The 19,413-nt window shown below is 44.4% G+C and overlaps 1 protein-coding gene across 4 annotated transcripts in view; it reads left to right on the top strand.

Annotated features, from left to right (window-relative positions):
* The window catches only part of LOC138670161 (multidrug and toxin extrusion protein 1-like), a 142,231-nt gene that overhangs the window by 38,706 nt on the left and 84,112 nt on the right, over positions 1-19,413 (top strand). For all 4 annotated transcript variants that reach the window (XR_011319308.1, XR_011319309.1, XM_069757244.1 and 1 more), the window contains exon 5: positions 15,319-15,361. Coding sequence is in view for 2 of the 4 variants with exons in the window: in XM_069757244.1 (XP_069613345.1) it covers positions 15,319-15,361 (43 nt within the window). In the remaining 2 variants the exon portion in view is untranslated. The remainder of the gene's footprint in view (positions 1-15,318; positions 15,362-19,413) is intronic.

Genomic DNA, 19,413 nt, shown 5'->3' with positions numbered 1-19,413 from the left:
AGTGAATTTCAAAATTAAAAATAGATCATTATTTCCCCATAGCTGTGCCATATAGTGCTCTGCACCGTTCATTTTGTCCCATAGCTGTGCCCCATATAGTGCTCTGCACCGTTCATTTTGTCCCATTGCTGTGCCCCATACTGTGCTCTGCACCGTTCATTATTGCCCCATATCTGTGCCCCATATATGCTCTGCACCGTTCATTTTGTCCCATAGCTGTGCCCCATGCTGTGCTCGGCACCGTTCATTATTGCCCCATATCTGTGCCCCATATACAATGCTCTGCACTGTTCATTTTGTCCCATAGCTCTGCCCCATACAGTGCTTTGCACCGTTCATTATTGCCCCATATCTGTGCCCCATATATGCTCTGCACCGTTCATTTTGTCCCATAGCTCTGCCCCATACTGTGCTCGGCACCGTTCATTATTGTCCCATATCTGTGCCCCACATCTGCTCTGCATTGTTCATTTTGTCCCATATCTGCTCTGCACCGTTCATTTTGTCCCATAGATGCTCCACATAAATCTGTGCCGCCGCTGCTGCTGCTGCAATAAAAAAAAAACACATACTCACCTCTCTTGCTTGCAGCTCCCAGCGTCCGGTTCCGGCGCCTCCATCTTCCCGGCGTCTCTGCTCTGACTGATCAGGCAGAGGGCGCCGCGCACACTATATGCGTCATCGCGCCCTCTGACCTGAACAGTCAGAGCGCAGACGCCGGGAAGATGGAGCGGCGCCCGGCGGCTGGAACGCGGACAGGTGAATATAAAATACTTACCTAGTCCCAGCGATCCTGACGCTCACTCTGCCTGTCACAGCTGGTCTTCGGTGCCGCAGCCTCTTCCTCTATCAGCAGTCACCGGCACCGCTGATTAGAGAAATGAATACGCGGCTCCACCCCTATGGGAGGTGGAGCCGCCTATTCATTTTTCTAATGAGCGGTCCCATGTGACCGCTGGAGAGGGGAAGAACTGCAGCACCGAAGACCGTGGGACAGCAGGGACAGCACCAGGATTGCTGGGACTAGGTAAGTATGCCTCAGCGCCCTCTCCCCCTCACCCGCCGACCTTGCCACCCACCTTGACTCGAGTATAAGCCGAGAGGGGCACTTTCAGCCCACAAATTTGGGCTGAAAATCTCGGCTTATACTCGAGTATATACGGTACTTTGGAACCAATTTTTTTTATTTTCACAAGAGTATCAGGAGAAAATGGACCACATAATTTGTTGTGCAATTTCTCCTGAGTGCGACGATACCCCGTACGTGGGGGAAAGCCACTGTTTGGGTGCATGGCAGGGCTCAGACGGGAGGGAGCACCAATTGACTTTTTGAATGCAAAATTGGCTGGAATCAACAGTGGGCACCATGTCGCATTTGGCGACCCTCTGATGTACCTAAACAGTGGAAACCCCCCAAATCTAACTCCATCCCTCGCCCCAACACACCCCTAACCCTAATCCCAACCCTAACCATAACCCTAACCACAACTCTAACCCTAACACACCCCTAATCCTAATCCCAACTCTAACCGTAAACACAACCCTAACTATAACTACAACACAAACCTAACCTTAGCCCGAACCCTAACACTAGCCCCAACCCTAACCCTAATGGAAAAATGGAAATAAATATTTTTTTTTAATTTCATTATTTTTACCTAACTAAGGAGGTGATAAAGGGGGTTTGATTTAATATTTTCTTTATTTTGATCACTCTGATAGGGTCTATCAAAATGAACCAATAGGAAAAATTTCCTATTGTTGCCTGGTGCCGGCTGGCAGATCTCGGTGGGCACACTGAGAATACACCCACCATTTTCCTGGAAGAATATGCTGGCGGCTGGGGGACAGGATCACATTAAAGGAGAGAGAAATTAAATGGGAAATCTGCCTTTTTTTGCGGTCGCCATTATGCAGTGAGTAACGGAGATCGCAACACTGAGGTCAGTAAAATCTTACCTGAATCATGTTTTCTGGGGTCTCAGCTACCCCCAGTAGCCGAGACACCAGAGAATTTCCAATGCTAGGGGGTGCTATACACTTACGAGGGGCGATCCAAAAGTAATGATAATCGGTTATTTCTATTGCACACAGAAATTAAAATAAAATGTTTTCTTCTCTTAGGTACCCACTAGTCCAGGAAAAAAAAATTACTTAAATAGACCACGATTCCCGGGAGCTACATTCATTTGAATATGAACTGCCGAGGAGTGAACATCAAAATGGAAAAAACGAGCTCAGAGCTGTCATCAAATACCTCTGCATGAAAAAAATGACTACCGTCTTTGGTAGTCATTTTTACACACAGCGACTTGGTGGAAACAGCTACTTGGTGGAAACATTGGGGGACTCTTCTCCTCCATATTCCACAGTTGCACGCTGGGCCAAGGAATTTAAGCTGGTAAGAACATCGACGGAAAATGAACATCGTGAAGGACGCCCATCCACGTCCCTCAATGAAGAAAACGTGAAAAAAGTTGAAGAAGTTGTATTGGCAGATCGAAGAGTGACTATCAGGCATATAGCTGAGGTCACAGGGATCTCATATGGCAGTATTCAAAGAATCCTTGCAAAAGAATTGCACATGAGAAAGGTCTCCACGCGTTAGGTGCCAAAAATGTTAACCGACGAACAAAAGAAGAAACGAGTTGACATTTCAATAGCAAATCTCGAAAAGTTCCAAGCAGGCAAGGAAAATTTTTAGTCACTTTTTTGACCATGGACGAGACCTGGATCCACCACTTTGATCCCGAAACTAAACAACAATCGATGACATGGAAACGAGCCGACAAACCGACGCCAAAGAAATTCAAAGTGTCAAGCTCAGCAGGGAAGGTTATGGCGTCCGGTTTTTGGGACGCTGAAGGAATTATTATGGTGGACTATTTGGAGAAGGGAGCAACTATTACGGGCTCCTACTACGCAGAACAAATAAGAAGATTGCGAGAGACTATCAAGGAGAAAAGGCACGGCAAACTGCGGGCTGGAGTGTTGTTTCACCAAGATAACGCGCCGGCTCACAAAGCTGCTGTTGCCATGGCTACCATTCAAGAAGCAGATTTGAACTGGTGGAACACCCCCCCCCTATTCACCAGATCTAGCCCCCAGTGACTTCTTTCTCTTTCCTCGGCTCAAGGAACACCTCCGGGGCAAGAAATTTGACGACAATAGCGACGTGATAACTGCTGTTGGGGATTTTTTTGAGGGTCAAGATCAAGAATTTTTTTCCAAGGGAATTCTAAGTTTAGAAAAGAGATGGACTAAATGTATAGACTTGTTAGGAGACTATGTAGAAAAATAAATTTATTTTTTGACTATATTCATTGTGTTTAGTATTGATTATCATTACTTTTGGATCGCCCCTCGTATTTCTTAGCGCCGCTAAAAAGCAGTGCTGAGGAATAAGTAGCCTTAACTGCCACCGTTAAAAAGCGTATCAGCGGTCGTTAAGGGGTTAAAAATTACAAAAAGGAAAATGGGCCGATGCAAAAGTTTGGGCACCACTGGAGATATGTTGTACACAGATAACTTTGCTCTAGGTTTCAGACCTTAATTAGCCTGTTGGGGCACTCACTATCATCGTTATGGAAGGCCCTAGTGATGCAAATTTTCCAGCTTTATAAAAACCCAATTTCCTATAACTTTGTGCCAAAAGAACAGCAGCCATGGGTTCTTCTAAGCAGCTGCCTAGCACTCTGAAAATGGTGGAGGCCCACAAAGCAGGAGAAAGCTATAAGAAAATAGCAAAGCGTTTTCAAGTTGCCCTTTCCTCAGTTCGAAATGTAATTAAGAAATGGAAGTTAACAGGAACAGTGGAGGTCAAGATAAGGTTGGGAGACCAAGCAAAATGTCAGTGAGAGTGAATCGTAGGATTGCTAGAGAGGCAACCTTTGCTTGACTGCAAAAGACCTTCAGAAAGATTTAGCAGATTCTGAAGTTATGGCACATTGTTCTACTGTTAAGAGACACCTGCACAAATATGGCCTTAGTGGAAATGCCATCAGAAGAAAACCTCTCCTGTGTCCTCACCATAAGATCCAGCTTCAGAAGTATGCCAAAGATCATTTAAACAAGTATGAGGCATTTTGGAAACAAGTCCTATGGACCGAAAAAGTTAAAATAGAACTCTTTGGCCACAATGATCAAAGGTATTTGTGGAGAAAAAAGGGATCAGAATTTCAGGAAAAGAGCATCTCGCCCACGATAAAGCATGGGTGTGGATCAATCATTCTTTGCGGTTGTGTTGCAACCAATGGTATGGGGAGCATTTCACAGGAAGAGGGAAGAATGGATTCAATGAAATTTCATCAATTTCTTGATGCCAACATAACACCATCTGTAAAAAGGCTAAATTTGAAATGAGGATGGCTTCTACAAATGGATAATGATCCTAAATACATGTCAAAATCCACAATAAACTACTGCAAAAGGCACAAGCTGAAGGTTTTACAATGGCCCTCACAGTCCCCTGATCTGAAAATCATTGAAAATCTGTGGCTAGACCTTAAAATAGCAGTGAATGCAAGACGACCCCGGAATCTCACAGATCTGGAAGAATTTTCCAAGGAATAATAAATAAAAATCCCTCAAACAAGAACTGAAAGACTGTTGTCTGGCTACAAAAAGTGTTTACAAGCTGTGATACTTTCAAAAGGGGGTGCCACTAAGTACCAACCATGCAAGGTGCCCAAACTTTTGCATCAGCCCATTTTATTTTTTTGTAGTTTTTAAAATGTAAAAGATGAAAAAAATATATATATTTGCCTAAAATAGGCCTTTTAGAGATCATTTCATCTTCAACTTGCTTAACTGTTCATAATAACAGGAATTTTGACATGTGGTGCACAAACTTTTACATGCCACTGCACAGCAGGTGAAATAAGTATTGAGCACATCACCAATTTTCTATGTAAATATATTTCTTTTTTTTTTTTCAAAATCTGTTTATTGAATTTTCCAATATAATCATCATACAATTGGTAATGACATGAAAAATTAACAGTCATAAACTCAACCCAAACCCTCCCCCTCCCAAGAACCCCAATCTCTGCATGCGCATAACCAACAAAGCAATTCACGGAACTGGTGTATTGCCGCCTATCCTCTGTAACAAATACCATTGTGTGTTTTCAAACTGCGCTTTCAGCTTCTCCCTAGTCTCCGAAGGTAGAGACGGGATGAGAGAAGACCATGTAGACAAAAATTTGCCTACCATTTTTTCTTTGTTAGACAAAGCGTCCATCCATTCCATTTTAAATATGAACTGGATTTTTGTACGAACAAGAGAAAGCGACGGGGCCACCGGATTTAACCATAAATGAAGTATACTCTTCCTGGTCGCCGATGCCCAAATCATGAGTGTAGCTTTGATATATTTAGATAATTTGTTTTGTGTTTCATCCAGAATATTAAAAATAGCCCATTGAGGGGTGAGCGCGAAATTGACTCCACTCAACTTTTGTAACTCATCATGAACACTACCCCACAACTCCTGGATCTTCGGGCAGCTCCACAGATGGTGATAAATATCTGTGTTGCGGGATTTACATTTGGAACACAAGTAGACTGAGACCGGAGACATCCTAAACTGCAAATAAGGCATGATGTAGGCTCTATGTAAAATTAGTAGAGCCATGTCAGAATAACTACTATATGACAGTACTTTCCTTTGCGCTAATGTTGCGTCAAGAAGATCCTCCACCTTGAGACCTGGGAGGTCCCTCAACCACCTAGCCACTCCTGTAGTTTTACCTTCCCACGTCCATTTTTTCCGTAATACTGAGTAGATGTTGCTTATGGATGCCGGTTGTGTTCTTGTATTTCTAATAAATTCATCCAGGTTTGACCTCCCCTCCTCCGCCCCCCCACTCCGCTGACACTTCTGTGCTAGGCTACGCACCTGAAGAAAAAGAAAAGGGTTATTACTAAATAGTGGGAAGCGTTGTGATGCCGCCTCAAAGGTTAATACCGAAAAGTTAAGATCCAATAGATCGATTGCTTGTCTACAGCCCTGAGAAGCCAGACGTCTATAGAAAGATGGTGCGGAGCCCCTTAAGAACCCCGGATTATCCAAGAAGGGCTGATATGGAGACAAACCTGCCCTTAATTTACAAATTTTCCTACTATGTCTCCAGGTCAGCATCGTTTGCCACATAGTTGGATGATCCCGTATCTCCAATGGGAGATCCTCCCCCTTCAGATGTAACAATGCCGACAGTGAGATATGCGGGCAAAGTTGTTGTTCTAGATCAATGTTGGCATAATGAGAGACACCCCTTATCCAGTCAATGGCGTACCTAAAATTGGCTGCTAAGTTATATCTACCCAAATCAGGAAAATTTATACCACCTTCTGCCCTCGTCGCCTGCAATTTAAAAAGACCTATACGCGTTCTGCCTCCCACCCCCCATATAAATTTACGAAAATTTGAATTTAGTATACTAAGGTCTGCCTTAGTCAGGAGCAATGGCAGCGTCTGAAAGGCGTATGACAATTTAGGGAAAACTATCATCTTAATTAAATGACATCTACCTGAGAATGATAGTGTAAAATGCTTCCACGATTGGAGAAGACCAACTATGGAAGAAATCAAAGGCTTATAGTTTACTCTATATAAGATGGAGGGGTCTGCAGGCAATCTTATCCCCAAATATTTAATAGATTCCTGGCTCCATTGAAATGGAAACGAGGGATCATTCAACCTCCCAGATTTGAATACTGCCAGAGCCTCAGACTTGCTATAATTCACCTTGAAACCAGAACATTTACCAAATTTCTCCAAGTTGATCATGATAGCCGGAATTGCCTGAGTTGGATTGGCAATAAATAAAAGGATGTCATCTGCGAAAGCCGAAATCTTTAAGGATGTAGTTCCCACTCTCACCCCTTCAAACGCCGCCTCACTCTGTAATGTTCTCAAGAATGGGTCTAGTGCCAAATTAAACAAAAGGGGAGACAAAGGGCAACCCTGGCGTGTTCCACGCTGGATTTCAAAGGGCTTAGATAGTGTGTTATTAACTGACATCCTAGACAGCGGGTTTTTATAAATAGAATTAACTGCCTTGCAGAACCATGAGCCAAACCCTCTAAATGATAACAGATCAAACAGGTAACCCCACGCCACCCTATCGAACGCCTTATCGGCGTCCAGGCTAACCACGATAGGCTTCATAAGTCGTTTCGCTCTACAGTAGGATATGGCTCCCAGGGCTGTTCTGATGTTGTATGTAATGGATTTCCCATGTACAAACCCAGTTTGCTGTGGTGAGATCAGACTAGGGATAATTCTTTGTAATCTGTCAGCCAAAATTTTTGTGAATATTTTGAAATCTGAGTTAAGTAACGATATTGGTCTATATCCTTCAACCTGCGCGTGATCTTTGCCTGGTTTTGGAAGAATAATGACAACCGCCTCGTTGAACCGATCAGGAAGGTGGCCAAACTCAACTATGCTATTATATAATTCACACAAGTGTGAGGTCAGGCTGGTTCCCAGGATTTTATAGTGCTCATTGCTGAACCCATCTGGGCCTGGTGCCTTAGATAATTTCAGTTTAGTTATAACTTGTAAAATCTCCGAGGGTGTTATAGGAGAATTGATGGCCTCCCTCTCTTCGTCTGTAAGTGTCGGTGCTAGGTGATCTTTAAGAAATTCTCCACTCGCCTCTTCCCCTCCTGACTCCGAGCTGTATAGCTCACTAAAAAATGTTCTGAATTCGTCTACTATTTCCTCATTGTTTGCCAATATGTGACCATCACATCGTTTGATTTTGTGTATTTTCTTTGCTTTCCTATATGGACGTGTAAGGGATGCCAGCACCTTCCCTGGTTTATTACCCCATTTAAAATATTTATGTTTCTGGTAGTCTAAGTTGAACAAGGCCCTTTCGTGAGCCAACGCATCCGCCTCCTCCCTAGCCCTTAAGAATTTTTCTTTTGTTGCTGGTGTATTGCTTAGCTTAAAGTCCTTGTATGCCTGAGTTAATGATGTTTGTGTGTCTACTACGCGTTTCATCAATTCTTTTTTTTTGTGACTGACATAAGAGATAATCTGGCCCCTCAATACGGCCTTAGAGGCCATCCAAAACAAATGAGCTTCATTACAATGAGCACGGTTGTCACCCTTATAGACCTCCCAAGACATCTGTAAATATTTTTTAAAATCGTCCGACTGATAAAGGTATGAAGGAAAACGCCACATCCTCTCCTGATGTATTGGGGTTGTTAGGTTAGATTTGAATGTTACTGGGGCGTGATCCGATATATGGATATTTTGTATGTTTGAATGTGTAATTAGGGGTATTAATGACGAGTGCACCAACCAACAATCAATCCTAGCGTGGGAATCGTGTACATGAGAGTAGTGGGAGTAGTCCCTATCCAGGGGATGGTGTATTCTCCACACGTCGACCAAATCTAGGTGTTCCAAGAGTGATTGGATGCCATTCCCTCGTCCTTGTCCGTGAGTGACCCCAGAGCCAGATCTATCCATGGTCCCGTCTGCTACGTCATTAAAATCTCCGCCCATAATTATCCGAGACGTCTCCCACCCCGCCAAACTCTCCAACAATCTAGTTTGGAATTGTGATTCAGGTGTATTAGGGGCATAGATGTTAATTAGGCTAAAATGCATTCCCTCAATTACGATTCTAACCAAAAGAAATCTGCCTTGAGGGTCTTCCAGTGTATCAGTTATCTCGTATTTAAGGTCATTATGTATTAATATGGCTACACCTCGTTGTTTTTTAGAAAAAGAAGCTTCAGCACAGAGCGTGTACTTTCTGCTGAGTAAAGAAGGATGATTATTTTTAATCCAATGGGTTTCCTGTAGAAAAATGATGTGGAAATTTTGTTTTTGTAAAAAATTTAAAACCTTTTTCCTTTTAATTGGGGTATTCAGCCCGTTCACATTCCATGAGCACCATTGTAAAGCGCGGATTGCGGCAACTTCTTTGCCAGGTTGATCCGCCATTAACCAATACCTTTGCGAGTAGTTCTATGATTTATGTATAAATACTGTGTGTGAGATCCCCACCCATCCCAGCGAGTGAGTGAAAGACCTCCCAGGACCTGATCATTATGTTTGCGCATGCAGAGATCCCTCCCCCCTCCCATAACCCCACACCATTCGAACTTTTTAACTGTAACCAAGGTGCTCATCCACAGAGTGAGCACTACGTGAAAAAATAACATGCCTATTAAAGACAAAAGGGTATTAACAAAAGCGCGACATCACTTAGAAAATGACAAATTATAACAGCTCTACTCGTTCAGGTTTTGTCAGGGCTAGCAGGTGCCCGGGACTCCTTTTGCAAAAAATTCAAGGCCTTCTCTGGATCACTGAAAGACCAATTCTTCCCCCCATAGTCAAAGCGTAAAGTTGAAGGGTACTGCAAGCCAAACCGGATATTCTTATCCACCAAGAGTTTACATGCGGGGTTGAAGGCTTTACGTCTGGCAGCCAAGGCGGCCGAGTAGTCCTGGAACAGGAGTAATTTGTGATTCTCATATAACAGGGAACGTTGTTTTCTGAATGCTGCTAAGATGCGGATTTTGTCCTGAAAATCCAATACTTTGAAGATGACTGGTCTTGGTCTATCACTGTCTCCTCCCCTCGGAGGTCCCAGTCTATGTGCTCTTTCAATGGCTACTGCACCTGATGATGGTAAAACTCCAAGGGATTTTGGCAGCCATATTGATGTTATTTTGACCAATTCCGAGGGGGGGACAGATTCTGGAAGGCCTATGAGCCTCAAGTTATTGCGTCGGGATCTGTTTTCAAGATCATCCACCTTATCCACAAGGTCTGAGATGTCTTTATCTTTACTATCTAGTTTGTCCTTAAGGGCTTTAGCGGAGTCCTCCAGATCTGAAATTCTTTGTTCTGCTTCTGCTATTCGCGCTCCCTGAGAATTAACTTGTGAGACAATTGTGTCCAATGAGTTTTGAAAAGCTGCTAGTCTGTTATCAATCTCAGGCATTAACCGGTCAATAATAACATTTGCAATGGACTGTGGGTTCTGGGCCTCAGCTTCAACGTTTTGTGACGTAGGAGATGTGGCCGCCTGGCTGCGTGCAGAGCCCCTACCAGATTTAACGTTTTTACCTACAAATTTATCCATGGTGAAGTAGGTGCCTGAGAATTAAGTGAAGTTGTCAGTGATATCGCTAAATGTGCTCATTACATTTTATAGTAAATTGAAAAGTCTAGTGAACTGCTGCAGCCCTGCTGCCAAGCTCCTCTCTACGTGGGCCCTTCCCCAGCGTTTCACAGTTTCTGTGCCAGTAGAAGTTGCAATGCCCCCCAGCGAACAGAATAGTGGTCCTGCTTAACAAGGAACAAAGTCTGTGGGGTCCAATAGTCCTCCTGTAGAAGACCCACTAAAGCCCAGTGTCTGGCCAATGGCTCCCGCCCTTTCACAGCTCCCACACTTCCTCCGCACAATACCTCTGCTGGCACCGTTGGCTGATGCCAGAGACGCTGCTGATCTCTTTCAGCGATGCCCCTCACAGTTCCTCTGTCACAGCTGCAGGACGGCTTTTCTCCTGCGCTCGTCCGCTGCTGTGGTCCGGTGCGGCCAGCCGCGTGGTGACAGGCGCGCTTTTAGTAAGATGGCCCCGGCGCTCAGCCACCTCCTCCCCCACGCCGGCTCTGTCCGCTTCCCTTCAGCTTCTGCACACCGGGGGCACCGCGACTCTACGTCGCTTCTCTCCTCTCCTTACCACGGCCGTCTGCTCCAGTTCAGCTGCTCTGTTGAATGGAGCGTTCTGATCGCTCTCCTTCAGCGGCTTCTTCTCCAGCCGCTGGTCTCCAGCCACGAGGGGGGATGTTTCGGTATTATCGGCGCTATCCGCGCCTTGGAAATCCGGGGATCCAGAGAGCCGGGTCTGCTTCCACTGACCCTTGTCTGGTCCTTATCCTGACCTTTGTGGGGGATTTTAATAGAGAATAATCATATATATGTCCCTTTCAGGTCAGGAGCTCAGTAAAGATGCGGCCATCTCTAGGCTCCGCCTCCCGGAAGTGCCGTAAATATATTTCTAAGTCTGCTATTGACATGAAATTTCACCTAGATGTCTGTAGCAACCCATCCAATCCAGACAGGTAAAGAAATCAAACCATAGCGGTCCATACATTAATTCATGTATAATTATGAATAATGACACTTGGAAAAAGTATTGAACATGCTTACTAAAATGTATTTAATACTTTGTACAAAAGCCTTTGTTGGTGACAACTTCAAGAAGCCTCCTGTCCTGTATGGAGAAACTAGTCACATGCATTGCTCAGGTGTGACTTTGGCCCATTCTTCCACACAAACATTCTTCAAATTCTGAAGATTCCGTGGGCTCCTTCTATGAACTCTTTCCTTTCGTTGCTTCCATAAATTTTCTATTGAATTCAGATCAGGTGGCTGGCTGGGCCATTCTAGCAACTATATTTTCCTTCTCTCAAACCAATAGAGAGTTTCCTTGGCTGTGTGTTTGGGAACATTGTCTTGATGAATTGTCCACCTTGTTCCATCTTCATCTTCCTGGTAGGTGTCAGCAGATTTTTAACAAGAATATCTTTGTACATTAATCTTTCCTTCAATTATATTAAGTTTGCCAGTGCCATGTGCTGAAAAACAGCTCCACCCTATAATGTTCCCACCTACAAACTACACTGTTGGTTTGGTATTTTGTGGGTGAAATACAGTGCCATCTAGCCTCCAAACATGGTGTGTATTATGGCATGAAAATGAAGGTATCCAGCTCAGGAAATAAAATCAAAAGTCTTTATTTGGACAAATTTAAAAAGTAAACTTGAACTTAAAGAAGGAAATTATGTTACATTATTGATTGTTTATAGACAATATTATTTGTATATCTTATGCACATTTATAATTTTTTTTTTTTTGGGGGGGGTGTATTTTTTTTTCCTGTTTGTGCACTTTTCATTGCATGTCATGTTATTCAAGTGTTAATTTCATTCTGTGGAGCAATCATTTCACCCTGTTTCCCACCTGTTTGGGGAGTATTTTAACTTGTGGCAAGACTGCTCATTGTAAAACTGAGGACTAAGAACACTACACGTGTTCGAAACACGCCCAGTTATTCAAGAGATTCCTTCTCCCTGTATGCACTGGTTTGTCAAGCAGCTTACTTTTTAAATTTGTTCAAATAAAGGCTTTTGATTTTATTTCCTGAGCTGGATATCTTCATTTTCATGCACGAGTATCTGGCGTCAAGCAGAGACATTTCCGTGCTCGGATCAAAATTCTCATAGGCTGTGAGAATACCATCATAAGGGTGAGCTGAATTATTTCCTTTTTTCTGTGTATTATGGCATCCAAGGAGTTCAGTTTTGGTATCATCTGACCAGACTATATACACTGCTCAAAAAAATAAAGGGAACACTTAAACAACAGAATATAACTCCAAGTAAATCAAACTTCTGTGAAATCATACTTTCCAGTTAGGAAGCAACACTGTTTGACAATCAATTTCACATGCTGTTGTGCAAATGGAATAGAAAACAGATGGAAATTATTGGCAATTATCAAGACACACTCAATAAAGGAGTGGTTCTGCACGTGGAGACCACATATCTCAGTACCAATACTTTCTGGCTGATGTTTTGATCACTTTTGAATGTTGGTTGTGCTTTCACACTCGTGGTAGCATGAGACGGACTCTACAACCCACACAAGTGGCTTAAGTAGTGCAGCTCATCCGGGATAGCACATCAATGCGAGCTGTAGCAAGAAGGTTTGCTGTGTCTGTCAGCGTAGTGTTCAGAGGCTGGAGGCACTTCCAGGAGATGGGTCAGTACACCAGGAGACATGGAGGGGGCCAAAGGAGGGCTACAACCCAGCAGCAGGACCGCTACCTCAACCTTTGTGCAAGGAGCAACAGGAGGAGCACTGCCAGAGCCCTTCAAAATGACTTCTGGCAGGCCAAAAATGTGCATGTGTCTGCTCAAACGGTTAGAAACCGACTCCTTGAGGATTGTCTGAGTGCCCGATGTCCACAGGTGTGGGTTGTGCTCACAGCCCAACACCATGCAGGGCGCTTGACATTGAGCACATGTGACAGACGTGAGAGTCTGGAGATGCCATGGAGAGCGATCTGCTGCCTGCAACATCCTTCAGCATGACCAGTTTGGCAGTGGGTCAGTAATGCTGTGGGGTGGCATTTCTTTGGAGGGCCGCAAAGCCCTCCATGTGCTCGCCAGAGGTAGCCTGACTGCCATTAGGTACCGAGATAAGATCCTCAGACCCCTTGTGAGACCATATGCTGGTGCCGTTGGCCCTGGGTTCCTCTTAATGCAGGACAATGCCAGACCTCATGTGGCTGGAGTGTGTCAGCAGTTCCTGCAAGATGAAGGCATTGAAACTTTGGACTGGCCCGCCCGTTTCCCAGACCTGAATCCGATCGAACACATCTGGGACATCATGTCTCACACCATCCACCAATGTCACGTTGCGCCACAGACTGTCCAGGAGTTGGTGGATGCTTTAGTCCAGGTCTGGCAGGAGATCCCTCAGGAGACCATCCGCTGCCTCATCAGGAGCATGCCCAGGCATTGTAGGGAGATCATACAGGCACGTGGAGGCCATGCACACTACTGAGTATCATTTCCTTGTCTTGAGGCATTTCCACGGAAGTTGGATCAGCCTGTAACTTCATTTTCCACTTTGATTTTGAGCATCATTCCAACTCCAGAATTTTTAGGTTTTATTGTTCTCAACACATTCCACTATGTAATGAATAAAGATTTACAACTGGAATATTTCATTTAGTGATATCTAGGATGTGGGATTTTAGGGTTCCCTTTATTTTCTGGAGCAGTGTATTTTCCCAATATTTCACAGGCTTGCTTAAATGTTGTTCAGCAAACTTTAAATGCCCTTGAACATGCTTTTTGTTTAGCAATGGAGTCTTGCGTGGTTAGTGTGCATACATGCCATGGAGGTTGAGTGTATTACATATACTTTCCTTTGAAACAATTGTACCTGCTGATTCCAGGTCTTTCTGTAGCTGTTTACAGGGGGTCCTTGGCTCTTGAGCAACACTACTGATAATTCTTCTCACTCCTTTGTCTGAAATCCTGGGAGGAGCACCTGGTCGTGACCGATTTATAATGAAATGATATTCTTTCCACTTCTAGATTGTACCCAACAATGCTCACTGGATCCTTCAGTAGTTTAAAAATTCTTCTGTAATCAATGCCAATAAGGTCTTGAGACAGCTCACTTGTTATACCCATCTTGAGATGTTTCTTGTTGGCACATTGGTAATGAAACACCTTTTTATAGGCCATCAGTCTGACCAGCTGATATTATTTTTCACTGAGGGCAGGATTGTTTTCGAACTGTTAATAGAGTACAGCTTGTGTCATGACCTTCCATGACTTTTTGCACCTCACTTTCATCATGTGTTGAATACCTTTTCTCGGTATCTTTTCTCATTATTACACATAACTTAAAGTGAACCTGTCGGCAAGATTGTGTAAAGTAACCTACAGTCATTGTCAGGTTTGCGCCGTTATATTGATTAAAATGATACCTTGGTTGATGAAATCCGTCTTGTGGTTGTTGTTTATTCTTTATTTTCAGTTTTGAGTTAATGATATGCTTGTACTTCGGTGTGGGCCTTCATGTGGTGCTCTGAATAGGTATTCGCCTAGCCTAGTATGGCTTCTAACAGAGATTCTAACTACCGTGTATGTGCTAATACTCCTATAATAAAACATTGCACTTCTACCAGTAAAATCTTAATCTGGGGACATTACCAGAACCGAACGTGAAAAAAGAGCCATCTGGAGCCCCACATCTCCAATAAGAATTTGGGGTAGTTAGCACTTTTGTAATTTATTTATTAATGTAGTTACCTTTATGCATTATCTGTTCTCTTATTTTTCTTTTTGTGAAAAAAACAAAACAAAACCCTGAAGATTTACATTCATCATTATGAACATGTATTTTGTTACTGATTAGATATACTCATAACTCCCTAGATGCATAGCTGCGGTACTCTTACAGTTTCGCCGTATCAACTCCAAATACAATACATTGTTTCATATTTGGCATCAGTTCACACCTAAAAGAGCATAACACTCCACTTGCCAAATTCGCAAAGCATATCAATAAAATCTAGCTTTATATCAACCTTTCTGTTAGGAATTGGCTGGGCTGATAGTGGAGCTTTATGGTCTTTTAGTTGTTAACTAATGCTGAATTTCTTTTCCTTTCACCCGGAACTAATGTGTATTGTTTCATATTGGTGCAAAAAAGTTTCCATTAAATTTTATTTCTTTTTTTTATATTGTAACAGACAAACCGAATTGTGCGTTTTGATTTTAATTCCCACACTTCCAGTAAGTATATGTATTTTACTAAGCTATGCAGTCTTACCAAATACAGAATTACATGTATAGTAATAGAAGCACTCTTCAGTTTAATTAATAGGAACCCATTATAGGTGTATGATATGCAAAGTCTCATGCATTTTAATAATATAAATGGAAGGAGAGGGGATGTGTTAGTTTGTGATTCTCTAAATTGGCTATATACCACGTCGAAAATTATTATGGAAATTACATTTTTTCCCGTCTCCCATGACAGCACACCTGAGAGAGGGATCCGCCCAGTCGGGACAGGAAACCTACCGAAACAAAAGGGCGGTACCTCTCCCTCGCTTCAGTTGGGTTTCCTGTCCTGACGGGAACCCTTGTGCTGAACCACGGCGGTACTTTTTTGTTTTTATTTTTTCGTTGATAGAAGATCCTCTTACCCACTCCCGTCCCGGCACTTGAAGAGCAGGCAGGACGCCTGTATGTCGGCCTTCGGGACGCTGGTAGCGCCGTCCGCAGATCCTTCGGGCTCTTGCGCACGTGCGGGCGTCGGTCCAGCGCAGTCCGGATCTCTGGAGCCATTCTGCGGCTGCCACGCCGCTCTCTCCCCCTCTGCTGGAGCGACTTCCGGGTGCGCGGCTGGCGTTCAGTGCAGAGCACGCTGGGTATGGGCGTGCCTGCGTGACGTCAGAGAGGCGCGCCGGATCCAAGATGGCGGCGCCCATGGATTGAAACGCCGGTAATTATGTGAGCTCTCCGGCGGTGTTCTGGAGGGGGAGAGGAGCAAGAATTGTTACCGAAGGAGGCGGGGAGCGCTGTGGAACGACCCCTTATTAAGGGGGTGGCTGCAATAGATCGCTGCTCATTCCCATACAGTTTCCAGAGATGGAGGGTATGGAGCAGCAGCAGCAGCAGCTATTACAGCAGCAGCAGCAGCAGCAAGAGCCCTTACCAGGCGACACATCTGCTCATCATCATCCTAAGAAGAATAGCCGCTCAAGTGGAAGGAGCAGCAATCATCCTAGTCGGATGTCTCAGGACTCTTCGACATCCAGGAGGAATGTTCCCCGTGCTCCCAGTCCGCCTCGGAATCCGGTACCCTTTATGGTCAGCGGGTGGCGAGTGATCTACGTGAATGTCACCCTGGTGGTAATGGGCTACATTTTCTGTTTACTTGGCAGGCGCCGAGGAAGGCTAGTTCCAAGACAAAGAATAAAGAATGTGCCCTCTGTAATGTCCCATTGGCAGTTCAGTGGCAGAAAAGTCTTTGTATAGATTGTATTCAAAAGACTATCCAGGAAGAGACCCCTGACTTTGCCTCTAGTCTTAGAGCAATAATCAGAGCCGAAGTACAAGACTCTGTTAAAGCAGCCCTTAAGAAAAAGGGTAGTAAGCACCCTGATCCAGTTTCGGGTTCTGAGGTATCTCCTTCTGATGAGGAAGGTCAGGAGGAACCGTTATCTCCCTGCTCCTCTTCTCCTAAGTCCTCTGGCTCCTCTTCTGATAGTGATGTTGGGGGCCGTCCGTGCTTTCTTACTGAGAACACGGACAAGCTAGTAAAAGCCGTTAGAGCTTCAATGGGCCTTAAAGATGAGAAAGCGGCCAAATCCCTGGAGGACATAATGTTTGGGGGTTTAGAGGAAAAGAAAAAACGCACCTTCCCAGTCAATTCCAGAATAAAAGCCCTTATAGAAAAAGAGTGGAGGAAACCAGAAAAATCGGGTAATCTTCCCTCGGCTTCTAAAAGACGTTACCCCTTTGAGGAGAAAGATTCAGAGACTTGGGATAAGGTTCCGAAAATCGATGGTGCGGTGGCTAGATCGTCTAAAAAATTATCCCTTCCCTTAGAAGATTCTGGCGTATTAAGGGATCCCTTAGATAAAAAAGCGGATGGGTTCCTAAGACACACCTGGGAAGCAACCGCAGGGGGCCTGAAACCAGCAATCGCAGGAACCTGTGTCTCTCGCTCCCTTATTGTCTGGCTGCAGCAGATAGAGGAGCAACTGAAGTCTAAAGCCCCGAGAGATGAAATTCTAACCAATGTAACTTTGGCTAAAGGTGCAGCTGCCTTCGTAGCGGATTCCTCTGCAGACTCTGTAAGACTGGCAGCTAGGGCTGCAAGTTTATCCAATGCAGCTAGACGTGCTCTCTGGTTGAAGGGATGCCCGGGGGATCTACCTTCAAAAAATAGACTTTGTTCTATACCATGTGATGGCCATTTCCTCTTCGGTCAAAAATTGGAAGACATTTTAGAGAAAGCAGGAGATAGGAAAAAGGGATTCCCTCGTTTTCCTGTGGACTTTAGAAGGCCTTATTTTCGGAGGGGCAAATTTAGTAGAGGCCGCCCCCCGGGAGATAGAAGGAATTGGGACTCCAGAGACAGAAGGGGATCTGGATACATGTTTAAAGGTCCCTCAACATCGGTGAAAAAGCCCTCCCAATGACGCCAGGCCAGTGGGGGGAAGGCTTTCATCTTTTCTCCCAGCCTGGGTAGACATCTCCCCCAGTCATTGGACTCTAAAGGTCATCGAACACGGCCTAAGAATAGATTTTGTTTTTCCACCGCGACAAACTTTTGTTTTAACGCCCCAAAGAAAGACTCCAGAGGAGCAGCTAGCCTTGGAGGCAGAGGTACTGGAGCTCGTATCAAAACGGGTTCTTGTGGAGGTCCCGGGGGAAGAGCAGGGAAAAGGTTTTTACTCTCCTCTTTTTCTCATACGAAAACCAGACGGGTCCCTGAGAACTATTATCAATTTAAAAAATCTAAATCGGTCAATAGTAAACTGCTCCTTCAAAATGGAGTCAGTAAATACGGCCATAAAACTCTTATTCCCAGGTTGCTTCATGGCAGCCATAGACCTGAAGGACGCCTATTACCACGTCCCAATTCATCAAGACCACCAAAAATACCTAAGGGTGGCGGTTTATGTACAAGGCTGTCTCAGGCACTATCAGTATGCTGCCCTACCATTCGGCCTATCAATAGCACCGAGAATTTTTACAAAATTGATGTCAGAGGTCATGTCCTTCCTCCGCTCTCAGAATGTAGTTATAGTTCCGTATCTGGACGACTTCCTCATAATAGGGAACTCATCAACACATTGCCAAACACAAATAGAACAAGTCATATCAACGCTACAGCGGTTGGGGTGGAAAATAAATCTTGCCAAGTCAAGGTTGACGCCGGAGCTAGTGCAATCTTTTCTGGGTTTAGTCCTGGATTCCAGGCGTCAGCTTTGTCTTTTGCCAGAAAACAAGCTGATCAAAATTCAAAATCTGGTAGAGTCAGCAATTCATCACCCCGCAATGACATTGAGAAGGGCAATGTCCCTGTTGGGATCTCTGACGTCCTGTATACCCGCAGTAAGATGGGCACAGTTCCATCTAAGACAATTACAATGGGAGGTCCTGTCAGCGCAGAGGTGGTTAAAAGGGCATTTAGAGGGAAAGCTACGCCTTTCATTAGAGGTAACAGATTCCCTAAAATGGTGGACCATAAGAGACCATTTGACATCAGGGGTCCAGTGGATAACTCCAATAGACCAGGTCATCACCACAGATGCAAGTGGTTCAGGATGGGGAGCTCATTTGGGGACACTCTCAGTTCAGGGATCTTGGTCCCATTTAGAATCACAACAAGCGTCAAACCTAAGAGAGTTGTGGGCTGTAGAAAAAGCTGTAAAACATTTCCTTCCCATCCTCCAGGGTCATCATACCAGGGTCATGTCGGACAATCACGCAGTAGTGGCATATATCAACCACCAAGGGGGGACGAGATCACCTTCCCTGATGAAGTCAGCATCTGTCCTCCTACAACTAGCGGAGCGCCACCTACTATCCCTCTCGGCTCTCCATATAAAAGGGGTCGAGAATATAAAGGCAGACTACCTAAGTCGCAAAACACTGAGGCAAGGAGAGTGGTCTTTGAATCCCCGGGTGTTTCAACAGATAGTGCAGGCTTGGGGCTTACCTGTGATAGATTTATTTGCCACCCTAAGCAACAGGAAGGTAGAGAGCTTCTGTTCACTAGATCCAAGAGAAAAACCCTTCGCGGTAGATGCTCTCCAAATACAATG

Source organism: Ranitomeya imitator, chromosome 3 (genome assembly GCF_032444005.1).
Source record: "Ranitomeya imitator isolate aRanImi1 chromosome 3, aRanImi1.pri, whole genome shotgun sequence".
NCBI lineage: Eukaryota > Metazoa > Chordata > Amphibia > Anura > Dendrobatidae > Ranitomeya > Ranitomeya imitator.
This window is presented reverse-complemented; position numbering and strand designations above follow the sequence as displayed.